This window comes from Anomaloglossus baeobatrachus, chromosome 2 (genome assembly GCF_048569485.1).
Source record: "Anomaloglossus baeobatrachus isolate aAnoBae1 chromosome 2, aAnoBae1.hap1, whole genome shotgun sequence".
Classification (NCBI taxonomy): Eukaryota; Metazoa; Chordata; class Amphibia; order Anura; family Aromobatidae; genus Anomaloglossus; species Anomaloglossus baeobatrachus.
In genome coordinates, this window is record NC_134354.1 from 542,170,634 (window position 1) to 542,193,337 (window position 22,704).

At 43.8% G+C, this 22,704-nt stretch overlaps 1 protein-coding gene across 1 annotated transcript in view; it reads left to right on the plus strand.

The window, feature by feature from the left end:
• TUBGCP3 (tubulin gamma complex component 3) overlaps positions 1-22,704 on the plus strand; it is a 212,985-nt gene that overhangs the window by 153,845 nt on the left and 36,436 nt on the right. Inside the window, exons 15-19 of the mRNA XM_075336660.1 lie at positions 5,725-5,860; positions 10,264-10,332; positions 13,793-13,928; positions 21,958-22,046; positions 22,138-22,269. Coding sequence (XP_075192775.1) covers positions 5,725-5,860; positions 10,264-10,332; positions 13,793-13,928; positions 21,958-22,046; positions 22,138-22,269 — 562 coding nt within the window. The remainder of the gene's footprint in view (positions 1-5,724; positions 5,861-10,263; positions 10,333-13,792; positions 13,929-21,957; positions 22,047-22,137; positions 22,270-22,704) is intronic.

Sequence of the window (22,704 nt, forward strand, 5' to 3'; positions counted from 1 at the left end):
ATTATGCAAAATAGATTTAAGTGTCATAGTGCTTACATTTTTTTTTCTTTCTTCTTCAATGAAACTCATTGATGGTATTGTGTCTGAGGGTTCTTTGGATCACTGAAATCAATATCAGATACCTGTGATATTTAGTTGCCAGGTGAGCCCAATAAAAGGAAAACTGAATGTTCCACAATATTAAGCAGGCCACCGTTTTCAAGTAACATGGGAAAGAAGAAGGATCTCTCTGCTGCTGAAAAGCATCAAATAGTGCAATGCCTTGGACAAGGGAAGAAAACATTAGATATTTCACAAAAACTTAAGCGTGATCATCATACTGTGAAGAGATTTGTGGCTGATTCTGAGCACATACGTGTTCGTGCTGATAAAGACAGAATGAGAAAGGGTTCTGCCAGGCAAGTTCATCGGATTAAGAGAGCAGCTGCTAAAAAAAACCATTACAAACCAGCAAACAGATATTTGAAGCTGCGCTGCTGGTGCCTCTGGAGTATCTCGAGCCTCAAGGTGTAGGATCCTTCAAAAGCTTGCTGTGGTGCATAAACCTACTATTCGGCCACCCCTAACCAGTGCTCACAAGCAAAACTGTTGCAGTGGGCCCAGACATACATGAAGACTAATTTTCAAACCGTCTCGTTTACTTGATGAGTGTCGAGCAATCCTGGATGGTCCAGATGGATAGAGTAGTGGCTGGTTGGTGGATGGCCACCATGTCCCAACAAGGCTGCGACATCAGCAAGGAGGTGGAGAATTCCTATTTTGGGCCGGAATCATGGGGAGACATCTGGTAGGCCCCTTTAGGGTTCCTGAAGGTGTGAAAATGACCACTACAACGTATATACTATATACACTACAAAGTATATAGAGTTTCTGACTGACAACTTTCTTCCATGGTACAAAAAGCAGAAACATGCCTTCAGGAGCAAAGTCATCTTCATGCATGACAATGCACCATCTCATGCTGCAAAAAATACCTCTGTGTCATTGGCTGCTATGGGCATAAAAGGAGTTAAACTCATGGTGTGGCCACCATCTTCCCCTGACCTCAACCCTATAGCGAACCTTTTGAGTATCATCAAACAAAAGATCTATGCGGGTGAGAGGCGGTTCACATCAAAACAGCAGCTCTGGGAGGCTATTCTGACATCATGCAAAGAAATTCAAGCAGACACTCTCCAAAAACACACAAGTTCAATGGATGCAAGAACTGTCAAGGTGATATCAAAGAAGGGTTCCTATGTTAAGATGTAACTTGGCCTGTTAGGATGTTTTGGATTTAAATAGCTTTTTATTTCAGTTAATATGACCTCCTAATGCTGCAAATTCCAGAAATTAGCATGTTCAGTTCTTTAACACTAGAAGTCCCAAAAATTTCGAGCTCCATAGGGTTCCAATGGTAAAAATGTCAAATGACCCCTCTCTGGGACTTCTAAGGTTAAAACATGTAAAATGTTTAGAAACTCTACTGTGCCCAATAATTTGGAACAGTGCATTTTGAGTTGTTGTTTTTTTTTTTAATTTTGAAGATTATACTGTTATCATTGGGAGGCTTCTTCAATAAAATTAGATGTATACTCTAACGGGTGATGACTTTTATTAGACTGACTGTCGTTTGCACCGACCATTTAGGAATATCATTTGGAACGGAATGGAATGGTGTATATACATGCAAACATCCCATACACTAGAAAAAAACAAACAAACACCACACACTCACTTTGCTTCTGTTCCCCTGGCACTCTGCATCGGTCTCTAATGCACTGATACTCCGAACAGTATCTGTGATGATGTGACGTCATCACATCTGCTGTGCCTCACGCTGATTGGTGGAAGATGGAGCCAGTGGCCCCTCCTTCACCAATGTGTTCAACACTGTCAGTATCCTTTGGATGCAGATAGTGGTGACATTGGTAAGCGAACGGCGGGGGACGTCAAGGTGCGGACTGTACTGTGATCCGCTGCTTGGTCCACGGGCCGAATATGGCCTGTGGGTGCACTTTGCTCAGCCCTGGGGCATATAATTTATAAGTGCTGTGCTCCTATTGCTGAGATAACCAAGCGTCTCCATAGTTTTCGCTCTAATGAATTCTGAGCAGGAGAGACTGAGCTAATGTTGCTCCAGTTTTACATCACCAGGGTACTTTTAGTATCAACGTTTTTTTCTATCTTCTGTTGTCCACATCTGAGTGCGTCTTATAGTCTGAAAAAATCTGGTATATAATATATGATCTACAAAGAACAAAATAAATTAAGCCACATGTATCGCAAAAAAAAAAGCACATTTGAATATCCGAACGAGAATTTTTTCAAGAGCTGTTAAAAGCATATGCATGATGAAACACAAAAATGTGCTTGGTTGGAAAAGGGGGAAAATGGTCTGGTTATGAACTAGTTAAGGAAGCCGTCAGGAGAGTCTGGCATCTTGAAATCAGAAAAATATGGTGCTTATTGTTCTTGAATGTGCTCAATTAAATAAATGAAAAGGTGCCTTTTTTTTTTTTTTTCCATGCCGACATATTAACGCTGGAAGATTAACTCCCCCCCCCCCCCCCCCCCCCGAATCACTTTACAGACATAGATGATAAGTAGAATACCAGCCGCCTTAATACATATTGCTGCATTCTGTTGTTTAATGATATTCTTGTCGCCTTATATTTGGGTATCCTCTTTATAAAATGCTATGGTCTATATCAGGGGTCTCAAAAATGCGGGCCGCATGCGGTCACTGAGGCTGCTTGTTGCGGCCCGCTGACCCCCTGACGATCGCAGCTCTGCAGTGGGCCGGCGCCGGCACGGCTTTACTACAGTTGATTCATTTGCGGTGCCGCCGCCGTGCAGAGGAGCTGTCAGCACTATACCTATGTCTCCTGCCCGCCAATCAGATGCAAAGAAGTGACGTCGCTCTATGACGTCACCTCCTTGCATCTGATTGGCCGACACAGCCAATGCTATAGTGCACAGAGCTCCTCTGCGCGGCACCGCAAATGATTCAACTGTTGTAAAGCCGTGCCGGCGCCGACCCACTGCAGAGCTGCGATCATCACCGGGTCTGCTGGCTACAAGAAGCAAGTAAAGTACGTGCCTACTATCAGGACTCTCTTCCTGGACGTGGCAGGTCCTGACGTGCGGGCCATCCGCAAGTCTCCTCCGCAGAAGACCGCAGCTGCCCATGCCCGAGTTCAGGGTTCGAGCCGCTGCAGTCTCCTCGCTGTGTTCTCCCTAGGGAGGACACATGCGACTTCGCAGCAAAGAACTTACATGCTGCGGCCTCTGAAAGCCACACCGCAGGTCAGCGTTTGCTGCGGGCAGTACACACACAGTGGCATGAAATTTCTAGAAATCCTGTCCACTCTGCTTGTTCTGCACATTGCAGCGTTTTGGACACAGCTGAAACAGGCTGCATCCAAAACACTGCAAATACTGATCGTGGGCACGCAGGGAGTGGACAAAAGGTGAGATTATTATTTTTTTTTTTTTTGTGTGTATTACTAAAGGTTGAGCACAATACCACAGGATAGGCACAGTGCTACTGGGCACAAGGATGAGCACAATGGTACAGGATAGGCACAATACTACATGGATGAGCGCAATACTACTAGGCACAATACTGCAAGGATGGGCACAATACTACAAGGATGAGCACAATACTATTGGGCACAATACTACTGGAAGCAATACTAAAAGGATGAGCACAATATTACAAGAATTTGCACAATACTACAGGCACGTGGATGAGCACAATACTACAAGGATGGGAACAATACTACAGGGCACAAGGATGGGCACAATACTAAGGGCACAAGGAAGGGCACAATACTACAGGATAGGTATAATACTACTTTGCACAATACTCCAAGGATGAGCATAATACTACTGGGCACAATACTGCAAGGATAAGCACAATACTACAAGGATGAGCGCAATGCTACAGGATAAGCATATTACTGGTCACAAGGATGAGCACAGTGCTACAGGCTAGGCACAATACTACTGGGCACAATACCGCATGGATGGGCACAATACTACAAGGATGAGCACCATACTACAGGGTCCAAGGATGAGCACCATACTACAGGGCACAAGGATGAGCACAATACTACAGGGCACAAGGATGGGCACAATACGTCTGAGCTCAATACCACAAGGATGAGCACAATACAAGGATGACCACAATACTACTGGGCACAATACTACAAGGATGAGCACAATACTACAGGGCACAATACTACTGCAAGCAATACTACAAGGATGAGCACAATATTACAAGAATGGGCACAATACTACAGGGCACATGGATGAGCACAATACTACAAGGATGAGCACAATACTACTGGAAGCAATACTACAAGGATGAGCACAATATTAGAAGAATCGGCACAATAATACAGGGCACATGGATGGGCACAATACTACAGGGCACAAGGATGGGCACAATACTACAGGATAGGTACAATGCTACTGGGAACAATACTTCAAGGATGGGCACAATACTACAAGGATGAGCACAATACTACAGGGCACAAGGATGGGCACAATACTACAGGGCACAAGGATGGGCACAATACTACAGGGCACAAGGATGGGCACAATACTACAGGGCACAAGGATGGGCACAATACTACAGGGCACAAGGATGGGCACAATACTACAAGGATGGGTCCAATACTACTGTACTATTGAGCACAATACTACAGGATGGGGGACATTACTGCAGCACGGGGACATTACAACAAGATGTTAACTAAGATAACTACATGATGCTGTTAATTGTAAAACAATATTACAAGAAGGTGATAAAATGTAAAAAAACAAAATCAAAGCATGAATTATTTTGAATGCGGCCCCCTCTCAATTTCTTTTTTTTCTGTTTGCGGCCCATACACCCAGCTGAGTTTGAGACCCCTGGTCTATATCATTATTGACTTGGAACTCAACACTTTTCTCCCTATCCTGCCTCATTGGATCTCTATGCAGCTTTTAATATCCAGAAATGATTCTTTTACAAATGCAGTACCGTATTTTTCGGATTATAAAACGCAGTTTTCCTCCCAAAAATTTGGGAGGAAAAAATAGGGGTGCATCTTAAGATCCGAATATAGCTTACTGGGAGGTGGAGAATTGTCGGGGAGCTGTCTGTGTGGCTCTCTGTGCGGGCGGCCAGGTTCCTGTATGTGCGGGTGGCCAGGTGCCTGTTGGTGCGTGCGGGTGGCTGCCTCTCTGTGTCGGGCGGCCGGCTGGCTGTGCGGACTGCAGTTGCTTTGCTGTCAGCAAAAGCTGCGGTGGGTGTCCCAGATGGTCTGTCTGCAGTCCGGGCTTGAAATGATAGCGCCCGGAGTTAGCCCGTGCGCAGATGGAGCTCTTGGATGAGAGCTCTACCTGTGCACACGGCGCTCCGGGCGCCATTTCTTTGAAGCCCGGACCTCCGACAGAGCATCTGGGATACTCGCCGCATCGGCCTGCTCCACCACACAACTACCACAACTTCCGCCGCCAGCACTGACTCGCCGCCTCTGCCTCCTGTGACTCCGCTCCACCACCGCTGCCGCCCCTCTACGGTAAGACAACACCGGAGAATAAGACGGACCCCATTTTTTTTTTATTTTTACCTTTTTTATCTCTAAATTTGGGGTGCGTCTTGTAATCCGGTTCGTCTTATAAAACGAAAAATACGGTATCTTGAAGATCCACTCTGCTCTGTTAATGTGTTGATATTATTTCTCCTAGACCAGAGCTTGTGCGTCCAGCCACTACATTGTACCAACACAATCTTACTGGAATCCTTGAGACTGCGGTGAGAGCAACCAATGCTCAGTTTGACAATCCTGAGATTCTCAGACGCTTGGATGTCAGGCTTTTAGAGGTAATGTGCGTTTGTTAAATAAACCCCAATAAGTAAGTGAACATCATATTAAATGATCATGAAAATCACCAGTGAATAATGCTTTTTGTCATAATATAAAACCTATGCTCCCATTACTGTTATGCCTGCATCTGAAAACCATCACGGCTGCCTTTATGTCTCATAACAGGAGTTGTAACGTCATTCTCGGAGTCCCTAATTACGAGTAATATTATTTTATATAATATTTTATACATTTTCTCCTTGTATAACGGCAACATATTTGGCAGCTCTTTACTGATATTGTCACCATTTAGGTTATGTGCGCACACTGAGTATTTTCTGTACCAAATCTGTGTTTTTGGTGAGTTTTTACCATGCATTTTTCATAATTAAATCAATAGGTGAGAGGGCTGAAAAATGCAGAGAAAAGCAGCAAGAATTGACAAGCTGTAGATTATGTTCTGCACCAAATCTGCAAAGACAAAACAAGCAACTTGTGCACAGCACTTCAGAATTCTCATTGACTTTGCTGGCATAAGAATAGACATACAGATTTGTTACAAATCTGCACCTAAAAACGCATCAAAAATGCAGTGTGTGCACATAGCCTTACAGTCCCTTGCGGGGCCCACAATCTAAATTCTCTAACCCTATGGCCCCTATTCATCATAGCCTTTACACCAGAAAACTTTAGTAAAACAGTTTGAAAACTCTGCATTGTGCAAAAATATTGTGACTTATGGGGTTTTCACAGCTGTACCTGACAGATCCACCAAAGTGCATTGGTCGGGACAGGAGGCTCAAATAACTGCACAGCAAATTAATGACGAGTTGTAGCTTATCTTACACCAGAAATCTTACTCCAGGCTCAGACTGCAGTAAGGTTTCTGGCAAGGCACAAAGAAGCTCAAGCCACTTGTAAGATGCTCCTGATTCTTTATGTGTTGTGCACTACTTACTCCACCATGCTCCATGCACCATTTATTAAGACCATGATTTGGTACTCGGGTGAAGTGAAACATAATTTTGATAATTTATTGGAGAAAACCGAAATGGTACCAGCACAGACGTTTCTGTCCTAAATGGACCTTTATTAGTGATCTTTATCAAACTGCGACAAGGTGTACCCAAATAGGGATCGTACCTAACCTATCCCGATTTGGGTACATCTTGTCGCGGTTGGATGGTTTTACGCTTTTTTTGATCAAAAATAGTGTTTAAAAGCACCCTTTGTTTCTTATATGCACTATGCTTTTATTTAGTTACAGCAGGGTCTACATCCATATTATTCTCATCTTGGGATTTCTTTATCTTATGGCCAGTGTGAACATGCGCTTATAAGGTGCATGTATGCCAACTCAGACTTCATCTAATTTTTTTCGGTTTCTGTGCCATTAGTAACAGTAGAGGAGAGTCTCTGAGAGAACCAGCACTGTGTGAGCCTCGTGGTATCCAACACTGAGTGAACGCTCGTTCATTACAGTGGTGGCTACCGCAACACTGATGAAGGTCCATATAAGACCAAAACGTCTGTTCTGGTACGGTTTGGATTTCCTCCTGTAAATTATCAAAATTATTTTTCATCTCTCCTGAATGCCAAGTTATTTTCTACACTGTATACTAGACTGGATCCTACTATTGCACCACCCACAGAAGTGCCATGTACTTTTTATTTTTAGTGTACTTTTTATTTTTACTTTTTAGTGTATACTATTTATTAAAGGGAACCTGTCACCACTTTTTCAGCCTATAAGCTGTGGCCACCACCACTGGGCTCTTATATACAGCATTCTAACATGCTGTATATAAGAGCCCAGGCCGGGGGTATAACATATAAAACACTTTATAATGCTTACCTGACGGTCGTGCGGTGGGCCTAATGGACGTCTCCGTTGTCCGGTCCCGGCGCTGCCTCTTTTGGCCATCTTTGTTCTCCTTGTCTAGCTGCGGTGCATGACGGGTCAAACGTCATCCACGCTCGCCAGCATTCAGGTCCTGAGCAGGCGCACTTTGATCTTCCCTGAGCAGGGCAGATGAAAGTATTGTAGTGTGCCTGCGCAGGACCGGCGAGTGTGTATGACGTAGCCGCGTCATGCACCCAGGCTTCAGAAAGAGGACGAAGATGGCCGAAAGAGGTGGTGCCGGCACCGGAGAACGGAGACACCCATATGGCCCACCGCACGACCGTCAGGTAAGTATTATAAAGTGTTTTTTTTTGTTATACCCCTGGCCTGGGCTCTTATATACAGCATGTTAGAATGCTGTATATAAGAGCCTGGTGGTTGTGGCCGCAGCTTATACGCCAAAAAAGTGGTGACAGGTTCCCTTTAAGACCGACATATACAAAGCCAGGCTTAATGAATCAGTGCCTATGTGCTTTTGAGCGTTGGAAGAACCAAAATACTTGGGGACTACCCACGCCAACACAGGGAGAACCTATAACCTCCATGTAGATGTTGTAGTTTGTCAGATTCTAGATAAGTTATGCAGCAAGGCACCGGTCAGTCCCGTTCACTCCACAACTAGGTTATCTTGCGTTTCATGACTTCAGGAAAGCTGGGTGACCACACAGGATGGCTGGTAGTCCCAGATTTGATCGAAGAGGAGAGCTGAAGAACTTCCGTTTACTGCGGATTTCTTGATTTTAGTAAATGCACTTTTTTGATTGAGCAGAACCTTTAAATAATTTCATGGACTTGTGAGGAAAGTTTGTTTTTTGTTTCTAAAAATGTAATTGTTTCCGTCAGTGAAGCCCCTTGGTTTCTCAAGCATCTAATGTACATTATCTATAGCACAGCATTATTGAATTTGTAGGATACATTGTACATGTATATCACTGATTTACCGCTCTGGGATGGGGGATTGATTAGTTCTAAACTTGCGGTAAAGTGAGTACTTATTAAACTAACAGAAACAGGATGTTTTGGTGCATAATTGGCTGTATGTCATGCAGAATACCCATGTATTAAAGGTAATTTTCTTGTATTTTAATGTGTGGAAATGCACCAGACTAATACCTTGGCAATTGCATACAAATGCCTGCATCCTAAAACATTTCTAGTGTTTAATTCAGCAGTACCTCCCTTGCCAATATAAAGTAATAAACAAACATCCTTAGAGCTGGCAACTAAAGTGCTGCTAGACAGAGCACATAATAACCTCAATTTTCTTTTGATGATTCAAATAGGGCCATTTACGAGAAATAAGAAGACATTATTTATTGCATTCATCCGCACTGTAAAAATCAAAATAAGAATCAAGGCCTCCTCTTTAAAATAAAACTCTCTTGTTATTGAGAGTGCCTGCAAGCTAATAACTCAGGCGGGCCTTTAACAAAAAAGAAGATTGAAATATGTCACAAGACCAATCCGTTTCCCCCCCTGTGCTAATAGTGCATATTGTTTATACCAAGTCTTTGTCAAACATTTTTTTTATTTTTTTATATTTTTGTGTCTGAAATGTTCTTTCCTCGCATCTAATTGGCCACTCCAGTTCAGAGCTTTATGGAAATATTTTTTTTTTCTTCTAAAAATCCTGGTTTGGTGGAATTAAAAGCAGAAAAAGGTGCTTTGTGTGACACAAAAAAACGCATTTTATAAAAGCCTTGCTTTTTGAATATTTTTGCCGTCTAGCATTTTTATAATTTCATGTGTTACTTGATGGCAGGAATTGATCCGCTCTGAATAATTGAACGGATGTAAAATACTGACGTCTGTTCACTTTTCTAATTAATGTTTTATGCATTCATACTCTGCATAGATCTCCATCGTTTTCAGCTTGCTTTTATTTCCTATACCATATCATTTGTGCTCCGCCAACTTTTATTCTCTTCCTATCCGGCTTTTAGGTGCTCCACTAATATTCTGGAGGACTGCTAACTAGTGAAAGATGTGCTCTGCGTGAAATGGATTAAACTTGTGAAAAATGCAGTATTGGACTATGTTCACACGTTGCGTTTTTTGCTGTAGCATAGCAAAACCTGATCTCTCGGCAAGAAAAAAGCTGCATTTTTTGCTGTGTTTTTGGTGTCATTTGTCTACAGTACATGTTTAAATAAAGTTAGTTTCATTCATCACAAGCGGCAATTAATGCAGCTGCGTGTTTTCACTCTCCTTGGTGAAAAAGCAGCAAAAACGCTGAAAGAATTAATATGCTTCTTCATTCAAAGACGCAGCAGTACCTGTATGGGTACTGTAAAAAGAAGCTATTTTTATTTGTATAAAACCAATGAAAAAACTATGCAAAAGACGCAATGTGTGAACATAGCCTTGAGGTGTTTTATTCTGTGTGCATAGCGGATTCTCCAATGTACTATTGTTATATTATTATTGTTTGTATTATTGTATGATCTGTTTTATTTATCTAAATGAAGGATCCCATAACCACATTTATAAAGCAGGTCTTATGTTATTCCATTTTAGGTTTCTCCTGGAGACACTGGATGGGATGTTTTTAGCTTAGATTATCACGTGGACGGACCAATTGCCACAGTAAGTTAATAATAATAGATAAAAAAAAAACCTTATAAAAAAACATCTATCTGCTTAGGCCCGTTTCAAACATCCGGCATTTCGCCAGATTGCCGGAACCGACACACGCCAGTACAGTGTAATACATTACAATGGCATTGCGGCAAGCTCTGATCAGATGCTCCGGTCACGTGACAGCATGTGACCGGAGCTTGCCGCGATGCCATTGTACTGTATTACACTGTACTGGAGTGTGCCGGATCCAGCAATCCAGCGAAATACCGGATGTGTGAAACGGGCCTTACAAGGGCTACATCTCGGCGTAGGCTTTGGAGTAAGTGCTTGTTTCGCTCTCCTAACATGCCGTGTTAGTAAACACTTGCATTCCTTCTGTTTCTAACACCGTGTACTGTGTATCAGTCATGACAATCATATGTATGGACATCACTTAGTAGAAAACAATAGCAATAACTTTGTCCAGCACAGACTGTTATGAAACTTTGCAAATCACTTAATTAGGGAATTTGTCTTCATTCCTGTAACAAAAAAAATAAATAATACAGCATGTAAGTTGATTTCTAAACCCTCCTTTTCCCCAGTTTATTTGCCTGCCTATATCAGAACTTACTGTTTAGCTGTACAGACGATGCTAATGAAATGTCAGCTCAACCCTCTGGCGTCAGTCTCTGGGGATAACTGCAGCATGAGATTATTGTGATCGCAAAACACTCAGAGAAAGAGACACGTGTGAGCCTTTCACTGCCATCATCTGTACTCTAAATTCAGTACATTCTAATATTGTAGATAAAGGCAGGTAAATAAACTGGGAACAAACAGGGGTTTGGAAGCCAATTCCATCTCCTAATAAAGTGATTTGTGAAGTTTAATAATTTTCTATGCTGGACAAAATAATTTCAAAATAAATTGTTACTTTTTTAATAAATGTGGGAATACACATGAACATGTTTCCACATGACCTGGCCAGCATGTGCTAGTCTCATTGTCTTTTTGATGAGACTATGCCCTAGATTTCAATGGGTGCGCAAAAAAAATAAATAAATCCACCTGTTTTTAATGGATCCATTAGGAAGATTACATAGGAAGGTGTATTTTACCTTAAATGTATATTTTTTTTCTTCTTGATATTGAAAATGGACTCAATAGAAAAATATTCTATCCCATCCAACCACCCCACTGGACAAAATGCTACTGATTTTTCATCCGCTCTTGTGAACTTGGCCTACGAGAAGCGATTGGATGGAATCATTGGGTCCCAAGTTGTGAATACTACAGAATGTAACATCTCTTACTTTGTGGTGGTCATGGCTAATTCCCAATATTCCCGATAGATAATGGAGATAACGTGGGGGGGGGGGGGGACAGTAGAAGGCTTGAATAGTCCAGATGAGTAGATTCACAATATTTTAGGAATATTTACACAAGATGTTACATACAGAGAATTTTCTTTCTTTGGCTTGGTATTTTTTCCTATGTACAATAATATGAACGGCTGATTAAAGCCATCACTTGGCATCTGTGAGTACTCCAGTTACAATCTGACTATATTTCTAAATTTGTAATCTGCAGATCAATGCCTTTTATTTAAACCATTTCTTATATATTTAATAATTCATTTGTTCCCTTTCAGATTTAAGCATGTCCTTAATGAAATAGTTCATTCATTGTGTTCCATTATTCATAGACTATCAACTAATTTGAAATAATTTGCCAGGCACTGTAAAATGTATTTAAGTACTATCATATTTGTACTATTTAAAATAAAATATGATGAAGGATTCATTAGATTTGATTAGAAAATAGCTGGTTTATTGTTCAAAAGCGTTTTATCACATAGAATGGGTATTTTCCTTAATGAACGCATTATATCGCTTTGTTCAGGGAGCAAGTGGTATCTTTTTTACTTGAGAATGTTTGTACTGAGGTCTGATCTAATTTGTATGTACTTTTATAGAGAGTCTGCTGGGTTTCTGTGGTGATATAAATTGTGTATATTTGTGACTGTAGTATGTATTTCTTAGTAGATGGATAAATGTATAATATTAGAGGGATTTCCAAAAACCAAAAGAGTAATTTTCTTTAAACCTCCTCCTCCTAAACAGTTTTAGATACTTCATAGTTTTTAAATTTGATCGTTATCAAGATCGATAACTTTTCTTAAAAGCCCCCTTACATATACTGCAAAAATCAGCTGAACACTGCGTTATCGTTTGGGATTGGCCAACAGTATAAGGCCGCTTTCACATTGCATTTTTACCTACGTTCACTGGTCCCATCGGGGCATCCACCCCTTTCCCCACCACGCAAAACGTGTTGCGGAAGCATACACCGACGTCAATGGCTCATTGACTATAATGGAGCAGACTCCGGTGGTGTGTGCTCTGTCTTGCACTACTGATGGGACCAGTGATAATAGGCAAAAATGCAATGTGAAAGCGGCCTACCTAGCATATCGGCCTACTGACTCTCCTCCGACAGATGATGTCAGAGGAGAGAAGGATGGGTGTGTTGGATTTCCAACAGCCAATACTTTAATTCTTCAGGAGAAAACCCGCTGCCAAAGGAGTAGAGCATACAGGAACACTCAACCAAGCCAAGATTTCCTGTGCATTGGGAAACAGGAGAGATAGCTGTTGACAGTGCGATCATTTGACCACAGCTATCCAATTTTTGTGTGAGCCTTTAACAGATCTGTAATGATCAGCTGATCACCATGGGCAAGGTCCCTAGAACCTCCACCAGTCACTGGTTATCACTGGTGATGAGTGAGCACTACCAATCTCGGGTGCTCTCTACTCTTAACGAGCATTTGGATGCTCTCGACTTGATTACCCGAATATAATGGAAATCACTAAGAAGCTAAAGCATTTTCCCAGGAAATCTTCTGGGAAAATGCTTGACTTGCCCATTGACTTCCATTCTACTTGTGTACTCAAGTTGTGTCCATCCGAGCATCCAACAGTTGGTTACGAGTACCGATCACCCGAGAATGGTAGTGCTCGCTTATCACTAGTTATCAAAACCTAAAGTTTACCACATATTTCCGTGCAAATGTCCTATCTAATACTTAGTACGCCTTCTAATAAACGGACGGCCGTGGCTACTCTCAGCTGTCACTTATAGTCGTGGGACCCTAATGGAGGTCTTTATACGACAGTGGACATTTTGGTAATTTTAAAAGTACATTAGACATTATGTTTTGGGGCTGACTTGTTTGTATATACAGTGTTTTTTTAACACACTTCTCCACGTTCTACAAGTTATATATTTTTCTGGCTGTGTAGCTCTAGGCCAATAACTTGTATTAATTGCTGCTATAATCTCTAGAGTCCCATATTTAAAATGTTGTAGCCATTCTGGATTTTATAACTTTTTCTCTTTTTCTTCCTCTTTGTAAATATTATTTAATAACTCGTCTGACTGGCAAACTGGTAATTATTCCTGTTTTTATCATTAAATTAAGGTATTTACCAGAGAGTGCATGAGTCATTATCTTCGTGTGTTCAACTTTCTATGGCGTGCAAAGAGAATGGAATACATCCTGACGGACATTTGGAAAGGGCATATGTGCAATGCAAAATTGCTGAAAAGTATGCCAGGTGTGTTAGCATCTTTACACTGGTGTCTGATTATATATTTAGTTGGGTTTTTTCCTTTTCATTTCAGACAATAACATCAGTCTAAGCGTAAATGATAAATCACACATTCCGTATAATTATTTATTTTGAGTTTGTTTTTTTTTTTAAGAAAAATGTAGTATGCTCATGTGAATCAGCATATTTTATAATCTTGTATACTGATATGTCCTTTCAGTAAATACTTGTCATATTTTCAATTTTGTAGTACCTTTTACTTCTGGTCAGCCTGTCACTGAACCTTTTTTTTTTGCTTATAAATTTGAAAATGATTTCTGATTTAATTCGAAGACATCCCTAACCAATTGTTACACAGATTACTTGCTTAATGAGTGACATCTTAATCCCTAAGAAGGGAATCTATTAGAAGGTTTTTGCTATGTAATCTGAGAACAGCATGACATAGGTGCTGAGACTCTGATTCCAGCAATGTGCCATTTATTAGGCTGTGTGGTGTAGTTTCAATATAATCAGGGTTTTATTAGCAGGAGATTCACTGCTAGATTAGTTGCTGCATGCCTCCTGTTCCAACCATGCCCTCAGCACTGATTAGCATCTTAATGTCAATAAACAGTGTACATAATGGTGTGGGTGTGGTCAGCTTTTTGAGCTTTGCTATATCGACAGTAGAGAAAACGAAGTGTATCACAACCGCTTCACCCAGTAAACTAAGTGACACATCGCTGTAATCAGGATCTCTTTCCCAAAATTCTGCAGCTATCAGATGAGGTAGTAAAGACCATGTGACAGAGTCCATTTAAAGGATTTGCTCCATTTCTTCCCTTCCCAGCCATGTCATGTGTTCAGACATTGGTTTCTGACCACAAATAGCATACGGGTGGGTGTCTTTGGTAGAATTTGGGGACATAAGATAGATATGTGATAATTGTTGCTTACTAACTATTTTGTGCATTATTACTATTTTGTTTTAAGGGGAAAAAAAATTCACAGTGCGAAAAAGGAGAAATTTTCCAAATTTTTGTAACATTTTATCTAGTTTAGACTGTATTATGCTTAATTGTAAATACAGAGTACTTCATTAGAGCCGCTGAGTCTGCAGACTGGCAGGAGCAGATCAACTCCTAATTCTTTAGTTACTTAAAGACAACCAACCATCAGGATTTTTATATATAAAGTAAAGCCAGTGCTATACTGGCCCTAGGATGCTAAATGTAAGCATATCTTTTATTCTGAGATTGGATGTTTTATTTCTGAAATACAGTGCGGGAAAAAAAGTATTTAGTCAGCCACCAATTGTGCAAGTTCTCCCACTTAAATAGATGACAGAGGCCTGTAATTGTCATCGTTGGTAGACCACAACTATGAGAGACAAAGTGAGAAAACATGCAGAAAATCACCTTCTCTGATTTGGCAAGATTATTTTTGCAAACTATGGTGAAAAATAAGTATTTGGTCAATAACAAAACTTCATCTCAATATTTTGTTATACATCCTTTGTTGGCAATGACAGAGGTGAAACGTTTTCTGTAAGTCATCATAAGGTTGGCACACACTGTTGGTGGTATGTTGGCCCATTCCGCCATGCAGATCTCCTCTAGAGCAGTGATGTTTTGGGTCTGTCACTGGGCAAAAAGCACTTTCAACTCCAAAGGATTTCTATGGGGTTGAGATCTGGAGACTGGCTAGGCCACGGCCACTCCAGGACCTTCATATGCTTCTTACCAAGCCACTCCTTCATTGCCCTGGCTGTGTGCTTGGGATAATTATTATGCTGAAAGACCCAGCCACGTTTCATCGTCAATGCCCTTGCTGATGGAAGGAGGTTTGCACTCAAAATCTCACGATACATGGCCCCCATTCATTCTTTCATGTACACGGATCATTCGTCCTGGTCCTTTTGCAGATAAACAACCCCAAAGCATGATGTTGCCACCCCCACATTTCACAGTAGGTATGGTTTTCTTTGGATGCAGCTCATCATTCTGTCTCCTCGAAACACGACGTGTTGTGTTTCTACCAAACAGTTCCACTTGGCTTTCATCTGGCACTGCAGGATCTGAATCCCTGGCGGCGTAGTGTGTTACTGATAGTAGCGTTTGTTACGGTAGTCCCAGCTCTGTGCAGGTCATTCACTAGGTCACCCCATGTGTTTCTGGGATTTTTGCTTACCGTTCTTGTGGTCATTTTGACCCCACGGGTGAGATCTTGCGTGGAGCCACAGATCGAGGGAGATTATCAGTGATCTTGTATGTCTTCCATTTTCTTATTATTGCTCCCACAGTTGATTTCATCACACCAAGCTGCTTGTCTATTGAAGATTCAGTCTTCCCAGCCTTCTGCAGGGCAAAAATTTAGGTTCTGGTGTCCTTCAACAGCTCTTTGATCTTCACCATTGTGGAGTCTGGCGTGTGACTGTTTGGGGTTGTGGGCAGGTGTCTTTAATACTGATAAGTTCAAACAGGTGACATTATTACAGGTAATGAGTGGAGGACAGAGGAGCCTCTTAGAAAAGAAGTTATAGGTCTGTGGGCGCCAGAAATCTTGTGTGTTTTTAGGTGACTAAATAAATATTTATGCTCCACCATAATTTGCAAAAAATAATCTTACCAAATCAGACAGGGTGATTTTCTTAATTTGTTTTCTCATTTTGTCTCTCATAGTTGTGGTCTACCTATGATGTCAATTACAGGCCTCTCTCATCTTGTTAAGTGGGAGAACTTGCATAATTAGTGGCGGACTAAATACTTTTCCCCCACTGTATATGCAAGTCACGTTCCAGCAACGTACTGCTATTTGATTGGCAGGTGCGACAGGGGCAGGAATATGTGCGTCTGGTTTTGCTCTCTATTCCTGCTCCTGTTTGCTTTCCTGGCCTTCGTAGATGCTAAACTGTATGGCCTCCTTCCGGGTATGAGTCATTTCTGTCTCTTGATAGGGGCGTGTTCGAAATGCAGCCCATACAGTCTAACATTTACCAAGACCAGGCAGACAGGGGTGGGAATATATAGCAAAACCCAACCCACCTATTAGATATTCTGTAGCACCTATCTATATATATAATTGCCTTATTCTGTCTGTCTGTCTGTCTGTCTGTCTTGCTCCAAAATTGTGTCCTTACGGTGACACAAAGCTGATTGGCCGCTGGGCTCGCCATGGCCCCGCCCCCCCGCACGGATAGGCCGCTCGCCCAGGCTGCCCCCCCCCCCACAGATTGGCCTCTCGCCCCGGCACCCTGCAGGCATTGGCAACTCTGCCACGCCCCGCCCCCCTCACGCAATGCTTGCCAGCTCTGGCCCCACCCCCCCACGCATTCCCCGAACCGACACGGTCACGGAGCCACGACTACCAGGTGAGTACTGTACCCCTGGTAGCCCACATCAGCGTACGCCGCCAAACCAGCCGACACATACCCTCGCATTGCTGGGGCTGGCTGGCGTATGCTGGTGTGGGCTCCCGTGCGAGCGGGGGACGAGATGCGCTGGTAACCATGGTAGCATAGTTACCAGCGCATCAAGGTCCTGCAGCGGCGGAACATGCACACACATACACACACACACACATCAGATCACACTCACACACACATCACATCGCATCCACACACTCACAACATCCTGGGATATCGCTTGCTTCTCGGCGGCGATACTGTGCTGTGAGCTTCCAGGACCTGCCGGAGGATCACATGGCCAGAAGCATGTGGTATCTCCGGATGTTGTGAGTATGAGCGCGTATGTGTAATATCGTCAATGTGTGTGTGTGCGTGTATGCGATCGGGTGTGTGTGAGTGTATGCGATCGGGTGTGTGTGAGTGTATGCGATCGGGTGTGTGTGAGTGTATGCGATCGGATCTGTGAGTGTCGGCAGAGGAGCACGGCGTGCTGGAGGAGGCTGGGAGGAGAGAGGCTGATCCTGGGGAAGGCTGGGATGGGGAGGCTGAGAGAAGGGAGGCTGAGGCTGGGGTAGGCTGGGAGGAGAGAGGCTGATGCTGGGGACCGAAAAGGCTGATGCTGGGAGGAGAGAGGCTGATGCTGGGGGAGGCTGAGGCTGGGGTAGGCTGGGAGAAGAGAGGCTGATGCTGGGAAGAGAGAGGCTGATGCTGGGAGGAGAGAGGCTGATGCTGGAGGAGGCTGAGGCTGGGGGAGGCTGAGGCTGGGGTAGGCTGGGAGGAGAGAGGCTGATGCTGAGGCTGGGGTAGGCTGGGAGGAGAGAGGCTGATGCTGGGGACAGAAAAGGCTGATGCTGGGAGGAGAGAGGCTGATGCTGATGCTGGGGGAGGCTGAGGCTGGGGTAGGCTGGGAGGAGAGAGGCTGATGCTGGGAGGAGAGAGGCTGATGCTGGGAGGAGAGAGGCTGATGCTGGGAGGAGAGAGGCTGATGCTGGGAGGAGAGAGGCTGATGCTAGGGACAAAAAAGGCTGATGCTGGGAGGAGAGAGGCTGATGCTGGGGACAGAAAAGGCTGATGCTAGGAGGAGAGAGGCTGATGCTGGGGACAGAGAGGCTGATGCTGGGGACAGAGAGGCTGATGCTGGGGACAGAGAGGCTGATGCTGGGGACAGAGAGGCTGATGCTGGGAGGAGAGAGGCTGGTGCAGCATGGGGGATGGAGCACGATGGGGGGGGTGCGCAGCATGGGGGATGGAGCACGTTTGGGAGTGCGCAGCATGGCGGATGGAGCACGTTTGGGAGTGCGCAGCATGGCGGATGGAGCACGTTTGGGAGTGCGCAGCATGGCGGATGGACCACATTTGGGAGTGCGCAGCATGGCGGATGGACCACGTTTGGGAGTGCGCAGCATGGCGGATGGACCACGTTTGGGAGTGCGCAGCATGGCGGATGGAGCACGTTTGGGAGTGCGCAGCATGGCGGATGGAGCACGTTTGGGAGTGCGCAGCATGGCGGATGGAGCACGTTTGGGAGTGCGCAGCATGGCGGATGGAGCACGTTTGGGAGCGCGCAGCATGGGGGATGCAGCACGATGGGGAGTGCGGAGTATGGCGGATGGAGCACGTTTGGGAGTGCGCATCATGGCGGATGGACCACGTTTGGGAGTGCGCATCATGGCGGATGGACCACGTTTGGGAGTGCGCAGCATGGCGGATGGAGCACGTTTGGGAGTGCGCAGCATGGCGGATGGAGCACGTTTGGGAGTGCGCAGCATGGCGGATGGAGCATGTTTGGGAGTGCGCAGCATGGGAGATGGAGCACGATGGGGGGTGCGCAGCATAGGGGATGGAGCACGATGGGGAGTGCGGAGTATGGCGGATGGAGCACGTTTGGGAGTGCGCAGCATGGCGGATGGAGCACGTTTGCGAGTGCGCAGCATGGTGGATGGAGCACGTTTGCGAGTGCGCAGCATGGCGGATGGAGCATGTTTGGGAGTGCACAGCATGGGAGATGGAGCACGATAGGGAGTGCGGAGTATGGCGGATGGAGCACGTTTGGGAGTGCACAGCATGGGGGATGGAGCACGATGGGGAGTGCGGAGTATGGCGGATGGAGCACGTTTGGGAGTGCGCAGCATGGTGGATGGAGCACGTTTGGGAGTGCGCAGCATGGCGGATGGAGCACGTTTGGGAGTGCGCAGCATGGGAGATGGAGCACGATGGGGGGTGCGCAGCATAGGGGATGGAGCACGATGGGGAGTGCGCTGCATGGGGGATGGAGCACGATGGGGAGTGCGCTGCATGGGGGATGGAGCACGATGGGAAGTGCACACCTCCCCCCAACACACACACACACACACACACACACACACACACACACACACACACACACACACACACACACACACGCGCGCGCACTGCACAACACACCACACACACACTGGGAACCACAAACAACTGCCCTACACAGACACCCACACACACAGACAACGCTGCACACACACAACACCCAACACACAAACACCGCGGCACACACAAATATACGCACATACCGCACAACACACACATTGCACAAAACATACCTCCCCCCCCCCAAAACACACCACACACACACAAACCGCACAACACACACACACAACGCTACAGACACACAGCGCTCCACAAACAATGCAACACACGCAACACACATACAACACCGCTCTCACCCCCCGCCACACCCAGACAACACCCAGAACATGTACAGCGCCCTACACAAACACTTGGTAACTACACACAACAACATCTATATATATATATATATATATATATATATATAACAAAAATCATACATGAACTACACAATACGTAAATTCTAGAATACCCGATGCGTTGAATCGGGCCACCTTCTAGTCAATCTAATAGCAGTACATTTCTGTAATTTAACTTGCAAATATTTCTGAAGTAAAACCTCCAATCTCCGAACAAAAGGTATGTTTACATTCAGCATCCTAGCGCCAGTATAACACTGGCTTTACTTTATATATGAAAATCCTGCTGGTTGGTGGTCTTTAATAACCAATGCTGTGCATGTACGGTGGCTGTGCGCTGTCGCTTTGTGAAGTGGGCTCATGAGTCTGCTCCATGCAGAGTGGGTGAAGTCTGTTAACACTAGTTCACAGTGGGTATATTGCAGTTCTTACAGCTCCTTTTCCCTCACCCTGATTAACGAGCTGATTAGATGCCTCAATATAGAAAGATTGACTCAGACCTTATCTTTTGTATTGTAGTGTCTAATAAACAGGTGCAAAGATTAGTGTGAAGAGAAGGGAAGCAGAGGGATCTGTGACATTACCAATTGTGAATGGTGGATCCTGTGTTGAGGCCCCTTTACACACTGAGACTTTCTAGCGATCCCACCAGCGATCCCAACCTGGCCGGGATCGCTACAAAGTCTCTGGTGAGTCGCGGGTGAGCTGTCAAACAGACATACCTGGCCAACGACGTAGCAGCGTTTAGAGACTTTCTAGTGATCCTGGACCTGCAGAACGACCGAGCTAGTCATTGGGGACGTGTCAAAGCAGCTATTTGAAAGGGAAGTTGCTAATGAAGTCGTTGTAACGGTGTCAAACACACGGATGCATGCTGCTCAGCGGGAAACAAAGGACCAAAAAATGGTCCTGAAAAAGATTTGTATCGATCAGCATCCTCACAGCAGGGGCCAGGTCGCTGATGTGTTTCACACACTGCAATGTCGCTGGGGAGGTCGCTATTGCGTCACAAAACCGGTGACGTTACAGCGATATCGCTAGCGATGTTGCAGTGCGTAAAGGGGCCTTTAGGGCTTTTTTGGTATGTTTTTGCTGTGTTTTTTAGCTGCAGATTTGCCTTGGTTTTATGCAAATCCATTGTTAATAAAAAGCTGCTTTTACAGTCCCAGCAAAGTCTGAGATTTCTGAAATCTCATGCACACACACACACATCAGGTTTTTTTCCTGACTGTTTTGTCAAATACCTGCGTTTTTGGTCAGGTTTTTAAACAATGAGCATGTCAATTCTTTGCTGCTGATTTGCTGCGTTTTTTCATTGATACAACCCATTTTGTAGAAAAAAAAAACAATCTGCAGCAAAAACGCCTCTAAAAATGCATGGAAAAACGCAGATGACTCAACTGAGATTTCCTGCCACAAGATCAGGTTTTGGTCAGGAAAAAAAAATTCCCAAAAAAAGCCCTGTGTAAACATAGCCTTACGTTGGCTGTAGAGGTTTTACCTGACACCATAATCCTGCCTGTGAGGATAGTTAGACTTCCAAAAATTCTACTAAAAAACAAATCAGAAGGTAGAAATCTTGAATAGCTGAATTGGTCAATGTAGAAACTGAAAGATTTCTGATTTTTTTTTTTTTTTTTTATTTTGATTTTGATATGAAAATTATTGGCTACAATTTTTCCAAAATCTACTTAGCATAAAAAGCTGATTCAAACAATAGGTACTTCTGATGTAACATTCTCTTTCTTATTCTCTTATTTTAGCAGTCTGGGCCCTTAATTAAACCTGTTTAGAAAAGTCTTCTTTTTATATGCGATGACTTAGTTTCTCTCACAAATGATCAGCCCTCTTTAGGACTTGTGCGATTTCCCATTATTCATATTTGTATTATTCATTTCCATTACAGAGCTCTCTGGGGTGCTTCATCAGTGTCACGTCCTGGCTTCAGAAATGGTTCATTTCATTCATCAGATGCAGTATTACATCACATTTGAGGTACATGATTGTTTTTCTCCAGATTTGGTTTATTTATTGGTTGCATTTTTTCTTCTAAATAGACATGTGATTATCCTTTTGGTTTCCTTAGGTTCTAGAATGTTCTTGGGATGAGTTGTGGAATAAAGTACAACAAGCGCAGGACTTGGATCACATCATTGCTGCTCACGAGGTGTTCTTAGACACCATCATTTCTCGATGTCTTCTAGACAGTGAATCCAGGGTAAGCTATTGTTGTTGTTATTAAAGCATTAATACTTGGAGACTACCATGCTCACTAAGTTGAAGGGGTCGGATGTAAGTGGCATGGATACCTGATGTAGAAACAAACGCCACGTTAGAAACTAAGTTATATTAAAAATATATCTACTTTATTTTCTAATAAATTAGTTGGAATTAAAAAAAAATCCCTCGAAAGAGGTATTGACTGGAGTATCCAGATAGCGATTTGTAAAACCGGATTGGTAGTCCTTAGACCTGAGGAGATGTAAACATCCCTGAGGAAGAAGTATTACAATCCTTTGAAACGCGTTGGCTTTTTGACTGGTGTATCCGCACACACTCTTTCATACCTCCCGCTCTGACCCAGTGACGTCACCCCTTTCTGAGCACATGCGGGCAGGTCAGGAGAGTTTCCGGCTGGGACCTCCCGCCCTTT